Genomic DNA, 25,555 nt, shown 5'->3' with positions numbered 1-25,555 from the left:
AAGTATAAAAAGCTGAACCAAACAATGAAAAGATTTATACTTCAGTTTCTCACAAGTGTTGAAATGGTATTTATGCCGAACCTGCATGAAGACGTATAGTTTAGGAGAACAGAGAAAGACATTTCAGAATATTGGCATCGTTGCCTGTGTTTATATTTTTTAAATAAAAGGACGAGCAGGACATAGTCATGATTGACTGCATTTAGACTCATTTCAGTTTTGTTAATAGATTTGATGATAATAATGGTAGTAGCTAGTTGTAGAAATAGTAATAGGAATAGTGATAATAATATCAAATGATAATAAGATTGATTATTATAATAGCATTACTAATAATAATGATAGTAATAATGAGTTCAATGATTATAATGCATCCTGTATGCAATTTGTTTCTCAAAAGCCATGTCAGAGGTACGCTCATAACATTTATCACTAACATCAGTAAACTTAAACTGGATTACAATCACATATCTCCTTTGTGGGCAAAATGCACATGTGCTGCAATATTTTTTCCTCATTATCTTAAATTGTAAACATGCCCTCTCCCCCATAGTATTCCCTCCATTTTAAACATGCTAAAGTTGAATTAGAATGGTATCCAGGTTACAGTGATGGGTTAATCCAAGCATTTAAACTTACTAACTTAGCTCGTGTACTGCAAACCACGCAGAATATCAAGCAGGGACAAAGAAGCCATGATCAGCCTCAATGACATTGTATTTCTGTGTGGATGCACCCAAGAAACAAAAGATTATGACGAATAATATCAGTTGCCGTGCAATAAGCCATGATGCTTGGAAGCGCACCCTTTGTCAAGCACCATCCTGCTTTTTTTTTCCCCCTTTTTTTTTTTCTGTCTCTGTCTTTACCCCTGAATGAGTGAGTGCGTGAGAAATACTGGTTACACATGTACATGTGTGTAAAGACAAGTGTAGAGTGTGTGTACAGATGACTGTCAAACAGGTGGAGAAGTGTTCAGTCTCCACGGATCACTGGACACCAGGCAGTGAGGGGAGCAGCTAGATGGTAATCAGCCTCCGCTGACAATAAGTCTCACTACTATTATTGCGCAGACAATCGGTGGGAACTAATTTCTCCTGGCCGTGCTTCGTTCGTTCGTGTGGAATCTGTTTGGAAATGGTCTACTCCCCGATGCCTATAGTTGTATGTTGTTCTGATGGTCTCAATTGGGAATACTGACCTGTGAAGTATTCATTGCTATTAAAGCTCGATGGATGCGATTTGATGTGAATCTGATTCAGTCATGCATGCGTAATCTGTACTTGAGGTCGACAAGTGTAGGAAAGTTTCGCGTTTTCTGCGTGAGTATTGTGGATCGAATTGCATAATGTGATATGGTTCAATTGCTCCAGTAGCAAAATAATTGATCCTAACTTCTGCGTCATGTATCTCATGTTAATCTATGTTTTCACAGTTTCTTACTTTGTCGCAATTGGTATCAGACATATAGAGCCAATAAAAATCAGTAAGAGTGCAAAGTTATTTAATACTATACACCAAAAGCCAGCCGTTACACAAAAGAAAAAGTGATTAAGTTGTGTGAGTAATGTGCTGTAGTATTCTTTGTTCAATATGACAACTAAAGATGAAAAAGAATATGTTGGTCTTTTTTTTTTTTGTATATCAGTAAGTAGTGTGCTGACAATGCAAACAACGAGTAAGATGTGCTCGGTTCTTATAATGCATTTATCTGCTATTAATCTTGTCACTGAAGATAAACCAGTGCTTGCTTATGGCGTCATATCTAAACAATGGTAATCACCACACTGTTGAAAATGGATGTCTACCGTATGGATGGTAGCTACCATATGTCAGTCGTCTTTGGTAGTTGGAAGAGGTGATTCAAAATACCTATTTTATGAAGTTGTCATTTTGTACAATGTTTGGCATGCTTTTGACAACCTTGCTGGTTGTCGGGCATACTGGTAATCTTTCTGATATCTGTGCGCATACAGTTTGAATGTACTTGTAAGTTACTCTGTTTATTAGAACTCATTGCTTAGTCTTCGTGGGGAGGGGGAGGTACATATATTTAAGCGCATTTAGTAAACCAGCCTACAGAATGAGGGCTTGCAAAAGAGGGGTACTTGTTGTGATATCTAGGGTTTACTATTTGGTTCTTTTTTGTCGCATGATGGAGAAAACCTGATTTATTGGCTCAGAGTGGTAAGAGGAAGTTTGCCCAACAAGTGTTAGCTAGATGAATCCCATAAAATGTAAATTACAAGCATACTATTTGAACACTTGGAACAAAGGCTAACACAGATTGCAACCCCTAAAAATTATGTTAGCTCTTCATATCCACTCTGTGTACATAGGCACTGCATGTTTCATTATCAGAGCTACTCATGTCAGAAAAAAAGTAATGTGAAAATTTTTAGATAGATGAGTAGAGTCTTCTATCATTTCTCATTTTCATAGGAGCAAGTGGCAAGTGGGTTAATTGTGCTTGTTTACACTCCTTAGTCTGTCTATTTTTTTATTTCCTCCCAGCATCAAGACTCTGTATTTTCAGTGAATGAGGAATGGTCATCAGTCTTTACATCAGTGTTTAACATCATACAATTTGATTTCAGGAAAACCACCATTCATCTATCTCTTTAGTGCATCACTTTCTTTACTTGCACTGGTATTTAAAACTGGTCTCATTGGAGGAATCTACCCATTGTTTTCCACAGGTCAGAGTAAAAAGGCCCTTCCATCGCCAGCGAGCGCTCCGGAGATCGCCGACCACGAGGACGACGACCCACTGAATCTGCGGAAGGAGCCGGAGGGCTGTGCCAACCACGACATCCTCCCAATCACCGAGGACCTCATTGATCCCGACTACCTCCTCGACCCGCCGGAGAACTGGGACCTGGGCCTGGACGCCACCAATGCTCAGGAGCTAGAGGCTGTCCGCACCAGTCAGAAGGAGACGGAACCTGTAGATCCCACTGGGGAGGAACCAGACCAGGAGGAGACAGACCTAGACACATCAGGTTGGTATAAACCCCCTTCCCCCCCCCCCTTCACCCTTGTAGAATATCACAGATATAACAACAGATTATATGTTGTATTTTCTCATCTTTAATCATACACAAAAAATCCCATCTGGCATTTTCAGCCATCCATTCTCAAGACAGGTGAAGTTGTTTTTATACGAAAACGATGTAAAGTACAGCTGCTCTGGCCCAATCAAACTTCAATTTTGTCTGCAGTTCCAAATGCGGCATTCCAAATGGGCAGTAATCCTCCTGTATTCCTGCACAATCTGAGAGGGAGATTTCCTTGGATGTTGTGAAATAAGAGCCAATGTAGAGAGTTAGTTTCTCCATTTATTCCATCCAAGACGTAAACGCAAGGACTCAAAAGACGTCAGTTTCTTTTCCACTGACCAATCATGATTCGGGAAAGAAGAGAACTATTGGAGAAAGTGTGTCAGTGAATGGGATAATGGATGGCCTGTCAGATTATATTGTCTGAATATCACTATGGCAACAGAGAATGGAATGGCGGCACAAGTTCAACTGCACTCCGCGGTCAAGTTGGCTTTGACAATGGCAATGAAATTACACAAACGGAATGGGACAAGTTTCACAAAGTTACCCCCAAAACAAAAAGTTATGAAATTTTAGATGTTCACATACTTTCACAACATATCAATTTTAATTGCATCTACATATGCACCAAATCTTTATTAGATTTCCTTTTTTCTTTAATCAAAATGTACAAGAAGAGATTTCATCCTTCCCTCGAATCATTGAAGAGTTATATTAATCGAGGAATGGTCACATTTAGATGGAAGTGTTTGTAACTGCTCAGTTTTTCAATGAAAATGACTTTTAAGAAAGTTTTGTATACACACCAATAGGAACATAGTTATATGACATCATTTTATCAATTTCACACGAGTAGTTCCAGCCAATATCACTCTTCCATTAAAGCCAGTGAAACTCTGAAAATCCATAGATTGATTATTCATTGTCCAATTCAGGTGAAACTTCTACCATTCTAATTGTTTGAGCTTACTCCATCAACGTGAACAACGAGTGGAGTCGCACTTTCAAGTATACAAGGATTTTTGTGCCACTCCTTCCCATATGCAGAAGCACCTGGCTTCATATTTGATACTCAATGATCAAGGTTGCAATCGATTCTTCTTGTTGCTTGGCACATACACTTTGCACTTACACCACATTACATTGTTGTAAATCGTTTCTACTCTCGGGGGAACAGGGTAAACATAGGCATGCAAAACAATGATCCAGACTCGAGGAACACACCCACCCTCAATATTTGCCCTATTCATTTTCTCTCCTTTCACATGGTCCAAAGTTCATGGAATATCATGTGCGCTGACCCAGAACAGCTCGACTTATTGTCTGTTCGGTGATGTTCAAGACAAACTCATTTCATGCTGTGTGCATGTACTGCAATTAAGCTATAATCCAGGCTAGAGTCCACTTTCCAAAGTGGAATAAGTATATCAAGTGATCAAACTGTCAAATGATCACATTAAAGGTAGTTAACCTTTTTCACTGATATATCATTGGTATAATGGGATTAGAATGGCTCTAATTTCCCTCAAAATGATATTTCATGTCATAGGCACAGCACAATACTAAATCCATGATCCAAGAATAAATAATGATTTGATTTGCATAGATTGGATGGTTTGATCCAGTTAATGGTTCTTGGTACAATTGTAGGATTTAATGATGTGTTACTCTCATTATCCCAAAAAGATATCATAATAATCATATTAATTATTCAAAAGAGAATACAAATTTGTTTTTAGTTGTTAAACTTGTAACTGCTATTATTTCCATCTTAATCTGATTATGGAAATACTGCCATTTTTTGCTTAATAATGCTCTCGCTGTTGTTTTTGAGGCATGCCTTTGACATTGTTCTGAATGCACAGTTATAAGTCGTGAGAGCTGTGTTTTTATATATATTCATATCTCTGTTTTATGTGCAAAGATCAATGAATTCCATGTACACAGAATGATCATGTTACAGTTCAACCTCCATTATCCGGCCTCCTTTTATCCGGAAATCTCTATTATCAGGACGCGTTCACGCAGTGAAGGACATTTTTTTTTCATCCAAAAATTGAGCAAAAAACAGTGACTTTCATGGATCTATTTCACTAATTTCATAAGATGTGCATGATAGGTTTCTCAATATCTAATGAGGTAAAACATGTATGATTTTCACATAAAGATATACTTTATTTTTGTGAAGAAGGGACTACAATTTTGCGCAAGCTAGCATAGATTACACCACCGTTGCGGGGTACGCTACCTGCCTAGCTGCCAGTGCACTGGGACGGCAGCTTGGACGGCAGCTATTACATTAACATTGTGTCTCCCATATCCGGCCAATTCGCTTATCCGGATTAGCGCCGGTCCGGACATGGCCGGATAATCGAGGTTGAACTGTACTTATGTACATTCCAACATGTGATATATCCCTGTCATATGTTTTGTCTACTGGGTGTAGATTATCGAAACAATTGCAGGTGCGGGAGATCAATGTCTTCTTGTTTGCACACATGCTTAGCACACAATAGATAAAAAGTGAGTGTTCAATATTGACATGCACTTAGGCCTATATGTTTGAATACCAGATGGTGAAACTATACAGTTCCCTTCATCATATTTTGTCTGTTTGACTTGGTGGATCATATTGTGGGTTTTAAGTTTCCATGTTATGTGCATTTTTTCCTGATTTTAGCTGTAGTATATGGAACATGCAGTCTATATGTACAGTTGTGTTTGTTTATGTGATAATGAACAGCTGCCACGTTTAGGTAGCTCATTTCTTGATAAGACTTTGCCCTTTTTAACTTAGCTTCCCTTCTTTGATACTGGAGCCTCATTTTTTTCAAATTTGCCTTGGCCTTGTTCAGCATTAGCCCCATAGATCTGAATGTGACTTGTGAATTTAACTCTGCACACCGGCATGACATTTTGCCAGATTAACATCCCATCCAAAAATAATGTGTGCTCTCATCATGCTTGCCTCAAGGCTCTTTGGTTGACAGAATAAATCATGCCATGACAGTAAACTGATATGAGGACAGGAGAAATAACTATTTAGCTAGATTTAACAGGAAAAATGCATGCTTAAGTTTCAGATGTTCGACAATTTTATTAAACACCACATTAAGGGGTTGTATTTCAAGATTAACTGTGGTTGTAAAGGTTTGTTTGATATTACCCTTTTATGTTCATCATATTACCTCTGTGGTCATGTGAACTGCAGGGGTATGGCTTCTTTGCTGAATATTTTCCTTCCCCAACTTGTAACCCATAAAAGTTTTGAAGCATTGAGTGGTTGAGCACATGGAGTGTATTGTCACAGTGGTAACATTCTAATCTGTGCTAAATGAGATGTTTTATTGTTGCCAGAGCAGCATTTATACTCCTGCGACATTTAATGAAATGTATGTTCACTTATATAGCTTTAGAGTTTCAAGGTCTCTTATTCTCTTGAAGTATTCAAATTGATTTTTAGGAGTAGATTAAACATGTAGGCCTATCACTTTGTATTTGAACTTGTACATTTATGGAAAATGTGCTATATAAATGTATTATTATTAATCATTATCATTATGCCTTATGCACTGACAACATTCATCCAAATTATGACTAAATCAGAAACAAAAACAAAAACAGAAGCTGGCAGATCGAAGTTTTAGCTGCATCCACAGGCAGGTACTATCTGAGTTCCTCTAACTCTGTCACAAATTTATGCCATTTCCCCGGCTTAAAGTGGCTGTCAGTGTGACGACATCTATGTAATCAAGTGACGAGATGGGTGAAAGTGGGGGAAAAGGAGAGGGAAGGAGATATGGGTAACACCAGAAGTGATGTGCGGATGCCCTGCATGGCATCTTGGGATTCCAATCAGAGCCCACCCAAATCCTGGCGTTCCAGTGAATCACAGGCGAGGACTGATTGGTGACCTCTCTGAGCTCTTCCATGCGCGCACCGGAAGGATTTTTGGCACACGGGAAGGATTTTTCGATAGCGATACAGGCATGGTTGCAGGTGTTTCCCCAGGGAATGACTTGAGCTAAGACTATGATATATCAAAGGAAAAGAAAGAGAGAGAGAGAGAGAGAGGGAGGGGGGGGGGGGGCAGGGGACAAACTCTGCCAATTTGGTGTATTGAAATGTTTTGCAGCCAGAGATTGAGCAGTCAGGATGGAGTGAAAATTTTTTTGATGCCATGGCAACCAGACAAGAAGAGTGTGTGGAAGAGAGAGAGAAGGGAGAGAGCAGGGTGCGAAAAGAGATCACATATCCTGGCGGGGGTTTTGAGGGGCAGGCAACTTCGCAATTTTTTGTGAATGTCGTCACACGAGGCTTTGACCCACAAGTGCTGCCTTCTAAACTGCAGCAACGCATCTCTGGCCTTGGGTGCCAATCTTTGGAGCTTATCGCTTTTTGGTCAATTGATTGCCAAGCCAGCGTGGATTATATGTCGTATACATACCTTTGTGCTGGCAGAGGGAATTGTGCTTTTTGTAATCTTATGCTTTTGGAAACTTTTCTTTTGTGGTTGAGAGTACTACATCATCGAAAGCCATGACTTCAAGCTCATGGGAAGGTAAGTTTCTCACTCTGAAGTCTTTAGTGTTTGACTTGAGGCCTGGTTTTATTTCCATTACTATCCTCTAGCTCCAATGTATTCCCACTGAAGCAGTCCTGTCAGAACCACCAGACACCTACTTTAAAACAAGGAATGTTGGCATGCATTATAATTTCGTGAGAGCCAAGATTTGCGAAATTAAAATGCATGCAAAGGCTCTTGTCTACACTAAATGCATTGAATGCCAGAGGCACTTTGCGAAACGTTCATGCCGTGAAAAAGGCCATTGACTCCAATTTACAAAAATTTCATGCCACTAAAATATCGTGTTTTACAGTATACAGTGATCTTGACAGCTTGTCGGAAGGTAATTTCATGCCATCTCTGTAATTTCAATAGTGACTACTGAAATGATAAGGAATTAAAGGTGCATATAATGTATAGATGTACATTGATAGCAACTCTGTGTTAAATTGTTGATGTTTGTGTAAATCCTCAAGTTAATGAATGTTTGCTCTTATTTGTTAGAAAACCATTTCATGTATCAGTCCTCAGAATTTTCAAATTCAGTTTTCAGATGCAAAATAATGTAGATCCGTGACCAAATATGACATGTAGTTTTATGGGTAACTTGTAGAAATGTAATTGTATCATGTGAAATATGAATGATTGCATGTAATTCTCTGTACATTGTAGAAATGAATTTATTAGAGAAGGGTGATATGCCATGCTATACAAAACTTACCACATCACATGCATGGTAGGGTTGATAGCACCTCCAATCTGTTGCTATAGCAACAATCAACATTTACGCACAGTTGGACAGAGATTGTTGCTCTGGCCAGCCAGCCTATCCAGTTACGTTGCTGTTGTCGTCATTAGAGACTGACTTCTATGGACCCTGGAGTTGTTCATTATTCTAGACGCATGTCACCCTTTACAAGTTTTTGCGTGGGTGAATAACAATTATGCCAGAATATTTCACGCATATTATTACCTAGAATGTTTTCTATTGTACAACTGCCATGCATGCATTTTTTGTAAGGATGATAGAATTGATTATAAAGGGAACATGGGGGGGGGGGTCAAATTCCATGCATTATGTTCCAGTCATTGAGTATCAATTAAACATTGAATGCTTAGAATTTAGTCACAATACGTAATTAATCTGACATAGCTCTAAGCATGCTCTATAGAGGAAAGAAATGCAAGTGGGAGTGGTTTTGATGATGAAGCATAATCAATTATATTCAGAACAGAAAATTATCTTAAAGTTGCTTTGTGTGACCTCCGAGCTGCCTAAGTCTTGTCATAAGATACACAATGTATGGTACGTGATGTGATTAGTAGTAGGGAACAAAATATTGACAAAGCTTGCTCAGAAAGCATGCAAGCGTAATACTTACAGGTTTGAACCAATTATCCTGACCTTTTGTGTGTTTTTGTGATGTCTCAGAACTTTTGCAGTTTTCTGACAGGTGTCATGTATAATGAGCACCAATTCTGTGTAATTGGAGTGATATAAAGTCGCTTTTTTTTGCAAACATATCCCTTTAATCAGAGAATGGAACTATTCATGTCGTAAAAAATGATTTCATCTCTTATGTAGACAGGTGCTGGTCCACTTCCCACAGTTTTGCTGTGAACACACCTTACATGTTGCAGCATGATGCTAAATGGCTGTTCACAGACATGTTTCCAACTGAATGAAAATCAATTTGAGAAATTATCACCCAGTAAATTTGTCTTTATTATTCCTGAGAGTCCTATAAAGTGGGCTTCAGAGATGAAACGTGGTAGTCCACCCTAGTGTAAAGCACCTCCACATGTGTTCAGGAGCTGACAGTTCTGCGTATCAGCTAAGAAGCCCTTCTCAATCATTACAATTTATTCTGAGAATTTACTCTGTCGTAAAGCCAGGGAGAGATGATGACAGAGTGTATGCATGTGTGTGTGTGTGTGTGTGTGTCCTCAAACAATGAAGAACAAAATAACATTTTGTCACTCATTGAGTACCCCTTTTCCAAGTGAGTAGTCTAATGTGCAGACCTTTCCTTGTTTTTCACCTCCCCCCATTTGGATTAAACTTTGAGCTGCAATAGAACCTATAATGACTGCAATACTTGGAACATGGTGTTCAGAGTAGCGCCGTTTAAAGGGTCAGCGAGTGTGAGATATTTGCCAGTACCGCATTAGGTAATGGCCACGTTTTTGTGTAGGACTCGATCAATTCTGGGCACAATAGATCAAGGACATGCGGAGATGGAATATAGGAAAGAGAGGGAGTTGACGTCAAATGTTGCAAGGCCCCTGGGTGTTTTCGGAACACCTTTCAGCTCTCCGACTGTTATCATAGAGGGAGGGAAGCTTGTGACATTCAAGGAGAGAAGGCTTCCTCTCTTCCCCACCACTTGGCCACGAATACAAACTTTTTTTTTTTTTAAGTGATCCTAGATCCTTTTGTATGTATCATCCACAATGTATGTATATATATTTCTTCTCTTTTTTTTTGGGGGGGGGGGGGGAATATGTCAAGTCTGTCCTACTTGTCATTCTCCCACACTTGTGATGATTAAGTGAGTATCTTCTTGATCAATCATTTCTGCCTTTTGTCTTCTGACATCAATGAATCACAAAGCTTTTATCTCCATTGCAATTGTTAGAACCTCTATTTTACAGATTACCACAAGGGAGAGCTGTGTCTTTGATAAATTACAGTGAGAAATAGTTCAGCAAAGATACTAGAAATATGAGACACCCGATTCATGAGTTACAATATATTTCAAAATCCAGCTATTATGGTGGTCAGGATTTTTTCAACCAAGCTTCAAAGAGGATAACATTGTGTGCTTTCATCAATCAACCTAGAATGATTTTGGAGTTCCTATTACTACAGCTTACTTCAGCTTACTGATTTAAAGTCTCATTTGATAGTTATTTGCACCTTGAATCTGGCATGCCATTGTATTTGTTAGCACAAAATGATCTCCCAAAGTGCAACACATATAGTATAGCTCAAAATATAACAATTCCACATTGTACAAGGTCAGAACTGCCTTTGTCCAGTGTGTTCGGTTGATGGAAGTGTAGTTTGCAATGTTTGAAGTTTTTCATTGGAGCTCACTGGAACTGAACCTGCAGAGTACCCATGGTCCTTTTATTGTTATGGCAACTTCCTTTCCTGAAAGGAGCCAGAAATATTAATTTTCTCCAACTCTTTTTTATTTCATAATGAATGGGGGAGGAAGACGAGTATCACGTTTCGGAGCAATGTCAGTGGGTATTGTGAAATCTTGCACACTTGCACACGTAGCTAGCTTGCATGTTTTTGAAATCAAAAAATTGCTAGACGATTTGGGTTGTCTCAGTTTGTTGGCACCATTCAAGATTAGAATTTCAAAACACCAGTTTTCATATCTATTCAACTTTATATTTTTTTCTCAAATTTATTCCTCAAAATGATCCATGGCAACACTGTGGCATGCCAAGGGAATGCCTGACATGGCAACAATTGATTTAACCATGGCATATTGCTGATAGAGAAATAAGACTGAAATAGGCTGATGCAGTAAAGAACTAAACATAAGGAATAAGGGTCGGAAACATGCATGCATGTTATAAAACTTGGTTGACTGGTCTATCATGATACAAAACTATTATTTATTTATTTATTTATTTATTCACTCATTTATTTATTTATCTATTTATTCATTCATTAATTTTCTGTAATTCACCATCAATTGTGAATGATTAGAATGGCTCAAAATGTACATGAATGAAAATTATCAGGTGTTATAAACAAAAATGAATGCTATGAGAGAGTATCTCAAGTAGTAAACACAATGACACATCAGAAGAAATTCCATCCACTTCCACTGAAAATGTGGGAAATCTCACTGAAAAAAAAAGTAATATAAGAGATTTATGAAAAATGTAAGGAATGGCTTTATGATTACATGGGTCATTTCTGCCACAAAGGACTTCTGGAAGCAGTGACTTGGCTCTACAAAAATCACTCTCTGTATACTTCCTTTCGGAATATCATATTTGCACTCTATTTCACATAGGAACTTATTCTTTTTAAGTAACAATCAAGCAGTCTCAATCCCTGTCCTTTGAAAGATCTTGTTTCAGCAGTAATTACTTATAAATTACAATATGAGATTGAGATCATAATTTGAGGTACATGCTTAACTTTAATCATTCTGGGTATCAAATCAGATCAGTTATTTATAATTGTTAAATCAAATCTATGCAATCAAATTAACTGACTTATTGTGGCATTGTGAATCAGAAACCCATTCCTACCCTCTGTCCTTTCACAGCTGAACTTTATTTGTTTTATGCCCCCAAGTTTCAAAAAATTAAATGTTCTTCTGTAAGTGATACATTGCTAATGAACAGTTTTGACATATCTTACATGTGTGCCATTATATTTTAACTGATTTAAAAAAATGTTTTGTTCTCTTAACAACTCAACTAGCTATCTAGCTATAAATATCATATTTTTATTTCACATGTAGAAACTGGCAGACAGCGTAATCATATAATGGCTTTTCTGATAAGAATCAAAGTTGCAAGAATTTTGCCAGTCATTATTCAAGCACATATCCTGTCTTTCTTTCTCTTGGCCCACCTTGAAACAGAGATTATTGAGAACTACTTTTTAAAATAATTTCCCATTCATCCTGTTTAGACATTTGGGAATATAGCTAGACTGCTTACTTCAGTCTTCAGCCAGAAAGTAAATCTGAGGTTAAAGTAGGTCACAAGTGGAGCTATAATTGACCAGCCCTGTGTCAGCTGATAAGAGTCACATTAACGTGTACGGACAATGTTTATGGTTAGTTCTCCAATCAATTTCCTTTACCCTTTGTTTTGTTCTTAAAATCTATGTATGCTATGTTCTGTATAATAGATATTCTCTTTCAACAGAGGTTAACAAAATCTTAAATCAAGTGTGTTTTGTTTGTTTGTTTGTTTGTTTTCCTTCAATGATACATGATGGGTATTATGATTGCAGAAGAAAATGTTCATACAGACAGTCTGGATGCATACAGTGCACTTCTCATGATAAAAAGTGTGATTTTAGAGAGATTTTAATCACCATGAAAATCAGGGACCCAATTTAGTGCTGTATAGGGTTTTGTGATGACAAATGCTTTAAAAAGGATCAGCGTAGCATTTTTTTTTTTTTTTTGGTCGCAGTCAAGCCATTAAAACAAATGTCCTAGCACCAATAGTTATCGGACATTATTAAACTTTTTTCACCATCAAGTAATTACTACACCAGGGATAACACTCTGTGATCCAGATATCACATGCCTTTGCGGTGGATATGGGAAGAAATCCTCATGTCACCGCACTTCTCCAAATAAACCCAATCACATTACAGCAATGCCATTTGTTACCCAATAAGTCTGATGGCTTGTAGGTACAACTCTTCAAGGGGGGGGGGGGGGGAAATTGCGGTGTTTACATGGTGATGGTTTAGGTGGGCTTTACTCAGACTCAGAGTGTAATAATGTGCTGAGCCTATTCAGATGCTCTTGTCCCATTTCTTTGAAAACAGATCTATTAGGAAGAAGGTGGGGGAGGGTAGCTCCAAGAAACCTGTTCTCATTGAATGGAAGTGTATGAAATAATGCAAAGAGCATTCTGTGATGTGTGTTTATTTGGTGTTTTTTTCAGTGGTATACGCAACAACAATATGGATTGACACCAAGCACCATTCTTCTACTGAAATATTGTTCATGGTAGTATAGGGCAGGTGGTTAGATATATATAGTTTTCATAAATTGGAACCTGCTTTGAAACTGATTTGTTAAAATGTCCCCAATATACTGATTCTGGCTGGCAGAGGCAATGGCGATCACGTGGCCTCCATCCCTGTACAGAATCCAGATAACAATTGCCCCTCGCCATATGCTCATTAGTCATTCTGAACGCTGATAAAACAATGGGATTATCGGATCATGGGATTATAAGTTTCTTGTCTGTTGACTCCTCAAATATGATATCCTTTCCTAATCCACCTGTCACCAGGGCAATGCCATGACTTGTGGAAGTATGTCTTCTTCTCGCAGGGGTTTGATATTTATATGTTTTCATGGGGGTCTAATACACAAAGAGACCTATGGCTAACTCTTGTGTTACAGTTCTTTCTACAGATGGCTATGCACCTGTTACTTTGATATTAGTTGCCATGGCTACACACTAATATAATAGCTATCAAAAATACTTCCCACATCTCCATTCTTTTTTTAACAGATCCATCATTGATTTCATGTGTCTCATTTGATCTGTAATACTTATGTTTGTCCTTTGAAATGTTGTATTTCTCTTTTTCTAATACATTTCTGTTTTTCATCCAAAGTGGCAATGACAAACCTAAATTATCAGTCACAATATTCTTTTTTGCTTCATTTTTTACACCGTTCTATCTGAATACTTTTGAATCTTGATAGGTTCAGAAAATTGTGTATACCAGCATATTAGATATGTTTAATGATTATGCTTGTAGTCATGATAATGCCAAATTTATGCCGCTTTTTTGAAGTTTGATGTGGAATATTTTGATGACCTGAAAGGATTACTCCCATCTCTCTTTTATCTATGCAACAGTGATCCTCCCTCCCAACAAGATGTCCGTAGCAGTGCAGGTGGTGAATGGACGGGAGCAGGGCACAGAGGAGGATGAGGCAGCAGCAGCAGCCTCATCCCAACCCCAAGAGACGATGGAGGATGCCCCGGCCAGCCCCAAGGAAGACGTGATGAGCGATGGTGATGAACAAGCAGGTATAGAAATACTTAGGAACATTAGCTGTGCTTGACCACATGGTCCATGCTGTCATTGTTTTCTTCTGACCAGAAAAGTTTGTTCATTTATTAGTCAGCCTCTTTTTGCTGACCATAAGAAGGAATCTTCATCTTTTCTCTGAAAGGGTGTTTCTTTCATCATCAAACATTCCAGTTTTCATCATTGTATGGCATATGGCAATGGCATTGATTTGAAATTACCATCTGTGAAATTGTGAAAGTTGATGTGAAAGTCTTTGTAGTAGTTCATGATTTGGTGGGGGGGGGGGGTGGGGTTTGTTAGCTTACTCAATGCGTGAGGTATCATCATTCATACAGAAGAAAGTAAGATGTAAGATAACTGTTAACAATGTGATGATGACATGATTCCATTGCCATGTGGGTCAATTAAGTTACAGTTTGCTGATTTCACAACTGTCTTGATATGTGAGTCATGGTTTCTATTGTTTCTTTTTATAATCTAGGCAATGTTCCAAGTGTATTAAAGCTTGGTGAATTTTGTATTGAAAAGTTTAGTGTCTACTAGTTGTGTGCTTGATATTCAGTTCATGCTATAAAAAGCTGCCTAGCCAATAAAAAAAGAGCAGATAATATCTCTGTACATCAATAAAGGGTCAGCTTGACAGCTTTGCAATATTGTAAATAATGGTACGCCTGATATTTGCATATTTAGAGGTGATGAGTGGCATAGATTTGTTAGTAATATCTTGCAGTTATTTTTATTGAGGTTTTCATCACACGATGATTCTGTGCCTTCATTTTGGAATCTCCAAACATTCATCCTTTTGTTTTGTTTCTTTTTTTTTTTGTTCTTATTTTTATGTTTGTTTTGTTGTTTGTTTGTTTTGTTGTTTGTTTGTTTTTTACTGAAACAGGTGCACCAAAGAAGAAGAAATTCAAGCCCTGGAAGTCAATACGCAAAATGTTCAAGAGGAAGAAGAGTTCCAAGGGTTCTGAGGAAGAGGGAGACCCAACGGCCGTCGGCTCCAAGACCATGTCCAAGTCTACCGGGGAACTGGCTATGGGAGGGTAGGTATCCTCAGTGGTCAGTTTAACTCTTGCCATATTATTATGTTGATTTGACGAAATTGGATGCTACAGTTTGGTAGTGATCATTATTCCTTGCCAAGATGAAACATATGATATATCCTGGCTAATGTGTTTTTGTGTCTGCTGTCATTATATAATGCGCCTTATTGGTCGTTTCAGGTGTGAATATGAGGTCACTGGTCAAGCCATACAAACTAGAAGTTCTTCTACCAAAAAGAGTATGAAATTTTGTGGTGCATTTGAAAGCTGTTTAGTTCATCAGAGTTAGTCCATTAGATGTAGACTTCTTTACTTGTTTGATGTAGTTCATTGAACTTGGGGTGTATGTTGATAGAAGGTTATGGAGTGTAAAGGACTGGTGAGATAAGTGAAAAGTTACATGAGATGAGACCCGATAGAAGGGAAGGTCTCACACTTTTAGGATGTCAGTGAATATTCAAAGTGTTATTTTGTCTTTCTGTTTCAGAACATAGAGAAAGAGAATAAAGGATTTTCAATTATAATGACTGTCTAGTGGAAGGCTACTTGTAGCTCATTAGATTCTATCATACCATGGTATTTTGACACAAAAATTATTTTCTCAGTTAATTCAGTCATCATTTGGTAAGACAGGAAGAGTCATTTCAAATTAATTCGGCAGTAATCGTGGAAATGTCAAAAGTCTTAGTCAGGGGAATGATTATGACCTTTTTATAGCAGATGTTTCTTTGGGTTGGCATTTACGATGTCACCGAAATGTGGGGCATAGTCATGATCTGTCTCATGCGGGCTTGAGACACAGATGCCCTGTAATGCCATTTTACTTTGGGCAAGATTGGGAAGTGATAAGTCCTACTTCCTTGTGAGGGGGGAATGAGTGTTGTACACCATCCCATCAACTTTGTATGACAAATTTCCATGCCATCATTTAACTCATGTCCAATACTGTAGAAGATATTTTTGGTGACTATAATTATTTTTTTTTCACTTGGCGGGGTAAGGAGAGTTTTGCATGTTTTTTAATTTCAAGGAATTGAGACATCAAGTACAGGTATATATGGCAAGCAAAAATATTTGTGCGCTTTTATTTTCCCGCTAGTTTCTGGTTGCGCGAAATGCATGAAAATTTCAGCGCCACGAAAATTTCCACTTTTGCAGTATTTGATCTGAATCACTTGAAATGTGAAGGTGTCACAGTCTACACGAACAGGAAGAAAAGGAAAAGAAATGGATTATTTTTTTTCACCCACAAATTATTTGCTGTTACTTTGCATGAAGAACACCTCTGTCATATCCAGTCCAATCACAGACAGTTATATTTGATAGCCATGCACATATAATGGTATGTTTGTTTGTGTGTCTGGGTGTTTGGTCAATATAAGGGTAGTGGTATGTGTAGTTGTGAAGTGCAAGGAGTGTTCTGCAAATATAGGGATAGAAAGGTAAAATCCAAAATAACACTTATAGGGGTCTGCGGGGAAAGGATGGCTTCCAAAGTGTAACTCATAAATCTTCTCCTGGAAATGACTGAATAAAATATAAAGTTTACAGAGCAGCACATGAAAGATTATTTATATCATACACCATTTGATGTAGGGTGTGATGAACTTTTGATGTTTCAGAAGTTTCTCTTCCCCACAAATTTTTGTGTGATGGTATCACTGTTGCGTTATTATGGCGGAAGTGTATATAGGCATGACAGTCATGCTATCATGCGGAGTGTAAATTTAGCTCTCACGTAGTGAAGCTGTGAGACGTTGAGGACTTTAGGAGCCAAAATTGATTTAGTTTTCCTCACTTGTGGGTGATTCTAAGTTCTGTGTGATTGTCACTGCGATGCATTTCCTGGAGAATCGTGATTGGATGTGAGGGAATTGCGAGTCCGCGTCACAAGATCTGAGAGTGCTCCATCACTTGTGAAAGGCTCAAAGTGAAGAATATCAGGCCAAAAGTAGAACTTCACGGTGCTATACTTAGACCGCCCTGTAAATAGTTTAAGTTTCTCGTCCCTGCTTGGTGCTTGAACTGTCTGGCAGTAAATGTCATGTTTTACAGCTACCATAGCAGTGTTTTTATGACCCCCCCCCCCCCCCCCAAAAAAAAAGGGGGGGATATTGAGAATTTGTAATGTTATAGTTTTTGTTTGACATTCTTTATAGTGCCAATGAACAATATAACATGCAAAGCATAGGCTGTCACCTGGAATAAACATGAGACACAAGGCACAGACACACACACAAATACATAACAGATTTGTGTCACTAAAAAAAAAAAATAATTAAATTAAAAATGTTACAGAAGAATATCTGAATATACCTTTACTTAATACAAAAATATACTCCACAATAGTTATAGATATATCATCACAAGAGATCAGTATTACATACAATGAAAGTGAAATTATGCATGTTTTCTCACCAATTTTTCTACCATGAAATGTATATTGAATGGAACAAGTGAAGCAAGCTATCAATTGTTATTTCCATATGCCAGTGTCAAGTCAAGTTATGTTTCTATTGGATAAACATGCATGTACATGTACACACCCAGGGGCGGATCTAGCTTTTTATAAAGGGAGGGGTTGGGGGCGGTATGCGAGGGAGCGTAGCGACCAAGCCCGAGCGAGCGGAGCGAGCGAGGCTAGGGGGGAGGGTGTGGGAGGGTGGTGTCCCCCCTCCCACAGTAGGGAGAATTTTGAAAATCTGTGTGTGAAAATGGCGTTTTCTTGCATCTAAAACACCACTATTATTGGTATAGAGGTCATTGCCATTTAACAGAAAAAAATAAAATTACAAGTTTTAAAAAAAAGATAAGATTGAAAAAAAAATGTTCCCCGGATTTTTTTTTTTTTTTTTTTTTTGGGGGGGGGTTGCAACCCCCCCAACCCCCCCTCTAGATCCGCTTCTGACACCCACACACATACAAACATGCCAATGTCTTGGTGTGTGAATTTGTGTACTTGTAGATCATTATCATGGACAGCTGCTGTGTCCATGCATCATTTCATTGATTTATGACTTGATATTATCTTCTTTGATTATGACAATGTCAATGAAAAAAAAAAAACAAGATCATACAAGCAATGTACATGTACAGTAAATCTAACCGCCCATCAGACACATAGATGCAATCCCGTGGGTGTGTCTGTGTATATAGGCAGAACTTCCCTACTATCTAATGAGACAAAAACATTGTACATTTGTACAACAAAAGAACTGCTAAAATCATATCAGGTATGTGATTTCCTTTTACAATTATGTTTAGAGTTTAGATTTTATGTTGTCCACTCCAGAATTGTGAATATGTATTGCTGTTATTGTTGTTGCTATTAACCATTATGGGGATGCTGAGGAATAACTTGATAAGAAGATGGAACTGATAAGTTATATCAAGTTTTATACTTCCATTTTGAATGATGCTTTAAAGAGCTTAATCACATTTGATATAGATATGTTTTTATGTTGTTTACTGCAAGGATTTTGAATGTTCTTTGTTGTTATTGTTTGAAACCATTTTGTGTCCATTTCAGGGATACCGAGGGAGAACTGGACAAGAGGATCAGTATGTCAGAAGACAGCGTCTTCTCACCAGACAAGCCTGCTCCGACCAGGGAGGAAGTGAGAAACTCATTTGCACTCGACTCCTCAAACCTGGCAGTAAGGATAAACCTTGGGTGTTCCATCCAACCACAGAGATGGAATGTTATGCATGTGTCACAGTGTAGTATTTATTGACGAGTATTAGATTCAGTTTATTTCACGCATGGGAGAAGAATGTTACATTCAGAGCATTCCATGCACAATATTGAATTCAGTGTTTGACATTCACAAGCAGTGTTGCAAATGGTTTGTTGTATTCATTGACAGTGTTACATTCAGGGTACTGCAGTCATTCATAGTGTATTCAATTACACTGTAGCACAGACTGCATTTGACAGCAAGGGGAAAAAAGGCAACACTGTACAATGGGTAGAAGTTTGATTTACAAATATGTATACTGTAAAACATGATATATTCGCGGCATGAAATTTTCGCGAATTGGAGCCGACAGCCTTTTTCGTGGCATGAAATTTTCGCGAATTGCCACTGGCGTTCAATGCATGTAGTGTAGACAAAAACTTTCGCGTGCATTTTAATTTCGCGAATTTTGGTGCTCGCGAAATTCGCGAAATTAAAATGCACGCGAAAATTCCTCGTTTTACAGTATGCTGATCTAAGCCCAATAAAAAAAACTTTGCGTTCCTGACTGTGCAACATTCATTAGCTTTCTGGCTGAATAGAAACAACCTCATGTTTAATGCTTGGCAGCTCTCAAATAGTGTGATATTCACCTTGCTGTTTTATAGAATAGAATATTATTCCTGTGTAGCCTGTTAAATGGAATTAAATTTAAAATCATCATGAAAGAATTTGGAATTCATAGTTACTTGTTTTAAAAAAACCTGAGCAGTGATTATTTCTGTAATTTACAATACTGCCGAATGATCAGTAAAAGTGAATTACCATCTGGATGGAGTTGGCGAAACACATGTACTGTGTAATAGGTTGTTCCTGTAAGATGATATATTCACTTAAATCGTTGGGACATTAAGAACGTGTGGATGTACAAACAAGCTGAAATGTAATCGGTGTGCCACTGGACAGCCTTGTAAATGTCACACTGATTGCTTGTCCTTTCCTGCTGACATTTCTCTGTGACAGATTGCTATCTTTTTGTTGAGAGTGAGGTAGGTTGTGGTGATTCTGTCAGCATACATATCTATTTAGATTTGACAGACTTTACCGTGAACTGACAGTTGCTTTTTAAAATGAGTCATATTGAATTAGGATTAAGGCATATTCCGTGCAAAAACTTGTGTTTATTTTAAACTTGGTTTTATGATCCCAAATTTTATGAATTCAACAATATTATCTGCGATCCCGGCATGAATGCGACGTGCTTGTGTATATTTCTCAGTTCATTAATATATTCCACGATCGCAGAATTTAACCACTCAAGATATTTTCAGGAAGCCCCGATTTGAAAAAAAAAAAAAAGAAAAGAAAAAAATTAAGACTCGCGAAATACGGTGTATACAGTATCTCCTCTCCCTCGCTGTCATTGTCATTATCTGTCTGTTTGTCTGTCTGTATAATATACCACTTTTGGTTTCAAAAAGTACTACATCCACAAAAATATAAAAATGATTAATTCACATTAAAAATATGTGTATGGACCTGGATTTTTTTAAAGAATGGTTTTAGTGTTGTATCATGTTGCAGTACAATGGGGGAAAATATCATTCCCATTTGACATTGCTAACTATGATAATAAAAAAAATCAAGTTTTTCTAAGAACCTAAAATTATGGATATAGTACCTTTTGAAACCAAACTCTTCATATCTGCCTGACTTTTACTCTCCTCTCTCTCTCTATCTGTCTATCTGCCTATTTCTCTCTCTCTATCCTCTCTCTCTTCTCCTCCCCTGTATTCCCGTGGTGTTTCCCCTCCCACGTGCCTCTATAAAGTGGAGTTTCTCTCCTTCTGGTCTTAAGGGCCTCATACCAACATGAGACAGAGCTTCAACTGATTAGACCACGGCTCTCCATAATTTGTTGCGCGGAATTATGGCATCTCTCGTCAATCACACTCTGGTCAGCTGTCGAGGGCGCTTGCCAAGTTCTGGCGCTGACTCAGTGCAATGCCTGTGATGCTGGGAGAAAGAGCGCAGTGAAGCCGAGGATATCAAGGGGGCACAAAATGCTGCTCCTCTGTCAGATTTCTGTTGCTTTCTACAAATTTATCATTTTTAGATAGTCATATTTACTGTGTCAAAACAATGTATAGCAAGTCATGTAAAGGACCTTCATGTATGTTGTAAAAAGTCATCCTTTTATACAGAAGCTTTATTCAGTACTAACTTCTGAGCGCTAATAACAATCTCTAACCACTGAAAAAAAGCAGGATTTAAGAAAGCCTTTGAGGGACGATGAGCTTGCATATTTCTGCATCTGATTATGTCTTGTTGACATTATGTCAGTAGTTAAAAATCAACATTTTGCTCAGTGTCAATATTTTGCAATATGTCTCAAAGACCTTTTCATATATTTATCAACAAGTAATAGTACACTCACGTTGATTTGACCTCCCTATCTCACACCACACGTTAGCAAAAGCTCTCACTACCTTCAACACAAATTAGATTCAGGGCAATTAACGGTAATTGACCTTACATCTTTTTCAATCCAATATGTCCAGGAGGAAATAAGTGCCAAGCTGAAGGAGCGAGCCAACTCAACAGATGACGGCTATGCGCAGTCCAGCGAGGATGCCATGACAACGGGTGACATCACCCAGGACAACTCAGATGTAGCGCCCTCTGACAGCAGCAAGACAGACAGTGGCATCATCACCACGGAAGAGGAGGTGAGGAGGTCATGTGACATACCTACCACATGGTGGTCACATGATGACCACATGGTATGCGTCAGTGTATACGTGTTGTGTGTGTGTGTGTGTGTGTGCTTGTACATTTAAAGTATGTGTATGTGAAATGATTTGAGTGATTGTCAGGGTATATTGGGGGTTGGGGGGGGGGGGGGTTTCTGTGCAACACAGATCATGTGTTATCCAAAGAGGATGTTATAGGTAGTACTAGGTTGAGTCACATGATGAATCACATGGGCTGTCAGTCACCTGACTTATGCATAGCTCCATTAGAGATTTTCACAATTTGCTCTCAGGAAAGAAATTAATCAGGTTTCTTACGGCTAACTCTGTGTGATAACCTGTCAAGACTTTCGAATTAGATGGACCGCATTCATAGTATTACTAGAATCTATTTGCACAAGAAGTGGAGGATTATTTCAGCTGAATGTATATCAGATTCCTGAAAAAATTGTTAAGACAAAAATAAGGAAGTTTGGTAGCCAGTTGTTCATAACATTCATGGATTAATTGACAATAACCAGTCATGAGCATTTATCTCTGACATTGAATATGGATATGAACAAATTGTTTAATTGCAATAATTCATTTTACGATGGCAGAAATACAAATCAGTGGGTTTAAATAATACTCCTGATATTGACCTGGAGTAATTGCCTAAAATATGCAGAGTTGTGTTAATGCCAGAATATTAAAATTCAGGGATGATGGCAGAGATAGAGGAAAGAACAGTTAATTAGAAGACAGTGACTGTAAGAAGGTCACTTATTGGGTTTTCCCTAGATAGGATGTGATAAGAGAGTGCCATCTGTTTCCCACTGTAGATTGATCAATGAGAGAGATAGCACCTTGTACATCTTTTGCAGTTTGGCATTGTATTAGCCGCCACACCCACTCTCTATTCAGATGGTTGTTTTTTGTTTTTTGTTTTCAAACGAAGATGAATTGGGAGATTGCAGTTACATGTAGTTTAGTCATAATAGGGGACAGGTTTAACTGTGAAACCCTGGAGAGTATGATGTCATATTAGAAACATTTCTTCCATTATTTTATGTGTTTGCATTTAGCAAGGCAGCAAGGATTTTGTGAGGAACTATTGAATGTGGCAATTGAAAGATTGTGAAGGTAGCATGCCTTCACTGAATTGCCCTATATAGATGTAATGAATATTTTGCGGTAGTAGGGGAAAGGGAAATGAATTTGCAATTGTTAATCCACCCCAGCTTTCATTTGGTATTTAATAGCCTCTGATATTTTGCCCTATGGATCAATTTCACACTAGCAGTGACTGTTTCATGATATGGTGAATGGCATGTGGTGTGTGGTTGGAAAGTGGAAGTGAGACCACGATTCAAATGTTTCTCACGAGAATAAAGAAAAAAAAAATGTACTGTTATTTGCAGAATAGTGTGGATTCATTCCCAAAGCTGAATTTTCTGTGATGGAATGAGAGTTTACTAACCTTAGAAAATGACAAGCATGATGGTCATGAGATATGAGGCATCTTGGGATGATGTATCGGCTATGCTGAGGATGATGAGTGAATTTAAGCATCTTTTGAGCTTTTGCATGAATGCATTTGTTGTTGTTTTTTTTTTTTGTTTTTTTGGGGGGGCCTATTGCCTTAGTTGCTTGTAGGCATATGACTCTCTGCATGGCTGTAAACAAAGCTTAATAGATGAAATTTGCAGATTTGTTAGTACATTGTAGCTAGTACTAGTATGCATTTTTTTTTAACATTTTTGATATTTTGAGAAATTAGAAGAGATATAAGGGTTTTGTAGACAATTGGATTCAAAGTTTGCACATGTTTTTAGGCACCTTAATACAATTCTCATACATCTACATAGGTTTTATTTGGGTTTCCACTGCTGGAAATGTAAAGATCAATCTTTTTTCTTTTTTTTTTTGAGTCAGAGCTCAGAAGAAGGAAATCTTTAACTGATATCTTGAGTGCAATAGAAATATTCTGCCCTCTGCTTCGATTCATCCATACCCTTCCCATTGTATGGTAACAGTCTAAACTAAAAATATTTTCACTAAAGAGACTGTCTCCTGAGGAGAGTGTGGACATCATAATGTCAATGTTTATTAATAGGGATTCCCTACATGTGCCTCTCAAACAATACCTTGTGAATGCCCATGCTTCCAATAGTGCAATACAGGCCTTCTGGACTAGATAGAAGATATTCATAAAGGCTTCCATAAATTCTCTCCAGAGGGAAATTTTGGGGTCTGTATAGGGGGTATGATTTCTTGTAAGAGTACAGTAAAGAATGAATCTTTTTAGAGTTTGTACACATGTTAAAGGGAAGCACTCGTTGAGATGTCTTGGGCCTCCCTATTGGTTTGTCTTCATTTTGCACCACCCTCAAACGTTCCCCTTCCTTACAGCACAGATGACAACAGGTTATCAAATCCCCTCCCCCACCCCAACCAAATCGATTCATAAACTATTTTTATATCTGGGGGACACTAGGTACTTCCTCCGTTAACCATACGTAGTACACCAACACCCAATTCTTAATAATACAAACCTCGCCTGTCATTACTAACACCTCACATGCCAGACAGGTGGATAGAGATTTTGACCCCCTAGTTTAGGCACCAGTTAATTTTGATGTACATGACTGCTGATATCTCATACTCTGTTTCACTGTTTTAAAGTTTGTTTTGTTTTTTTTTTTTTTACTGAATAAAGCACCAATTTTCCTTGTATATTATCTCGAACAATGGGAAAGACATTTGTTTACATTTTTTAATCTAAAAGTTTTGCAGAAATGGGAATGACTGTGTTTGCTTCTCTTAGATGTGATGGACTTTAAAAAAAGACTGATTTGTCATTGATTTGTGAAATATAAAAATAAAACGTAAGTGATGACTGAAGACCCCAATATGTTCTTTTAGTTTTCATGAAAACAAACGTTAGTTTCTTGAGTAACTTACACTAACATTTTAATGTTTTTCATGATACATAATCTGTGATGCTCATTTCATTGCATTATTTTATTTTCACAGTACAAGATCCTATGATGACCTTTCAAATCATACAAAAACAACAACATCAATTTGATGAAGTGCTGAAAGTTTTTATGACATGGATCAGTTCTCAGATGACTGGAAATGAGCCACATGTAGAGGGGTAAAATTTGGATAACATGGCTTCTGTGTGAGTCATTAACCAGAGATACCGTAATGATCCCCACAAGTCTGATATTTTTTTCCTTGTTAAACATACCCGTAATCTAAACTTTCATCCAGGAAACCAACTATAGAATGACTTGCATATCTGCTTACACAAATAGTTTGCTAATGAGATCTTAACTCGCTAAATATACTTCCCCATCATGCAAGAAGTGAACACGGGTACTATATAGAAGGGGGAGGATGAAAGGAGGCACATCTGAAGTAATTAATTATGGAAGGTTCCTTGCATTATTATGAGGAAGTGAAGCTTTAGAAGACATGATTGCATCTGGTTTTTTTTCCTTTAGAGTGTTTGTTTTGGCAGCTTAAAAGCAGTGTTTAGAGGGATGAGAACACAAGGAGACCAAGGTCTCCGAGAGACTAAATTGCTGGAGGATTTGTTGCTGTAGAATGCCAAGTCATTAGAAAGTTAGTTTATCCTAACAGAGACAGATGATGATGCCTTGATGTTTGGGATGGCTCTCTGTA

At 37.9% G+C, this 25,555-nt stretch overlaps 1 protein-coding gene across 1 annotated transcript in view; it reads left to right on the top strand.

Annotated features, from left to right (window-relative positions):
- Positions 1-2,867: 2,867 nt before the first annotated feature.
- Positions 2,868-25,555, top strand: part of LOC140234785 (uncharacterized) — a 55,123-nt gene continuing 32,435 nt past the window's right edge. The window contains exons 1-5 of the mRNA XM_072314821.1: positions 2,868-3,002; positions 14,230-14,403; positions 15,300-15,453; positions 18,983-19,109; positions 21,692-21,859. Coding sequence (XP_072170922.1) covers positions 14,250-14,403; positions 15,300-15,453; positions 18,983-19,109; positions 21,692-21,859 — 603 coding nt within the window. The 5' untranslated portion in view covers positions 2,868-3,002; positions 14,230-14,249. The remainder of the gene's footprint in view (positions 3,003-14,229; positions 14,404-15,299; positions 15,454-18,982; positions 19,110-21,691; positions 21,860-25,555) is intronic.

The sequence above is a fragment of the Diadema setosum genome, chromosome 11 (assembly GCF_964275005.1).
Source record: "Diadema setosum chromosome 11, eeDiaSeto1, whole genome shotgun sequence".
Lineage (NCBI taxonomy): Eukaryota > Metazoa > Echinodermata > Echinoidea > Diadematoida > Diadematidae > Diadema > Diadema setosum.
This window is presented reverse-complemented; position numbering and strand designations above follow the sequence as displayed.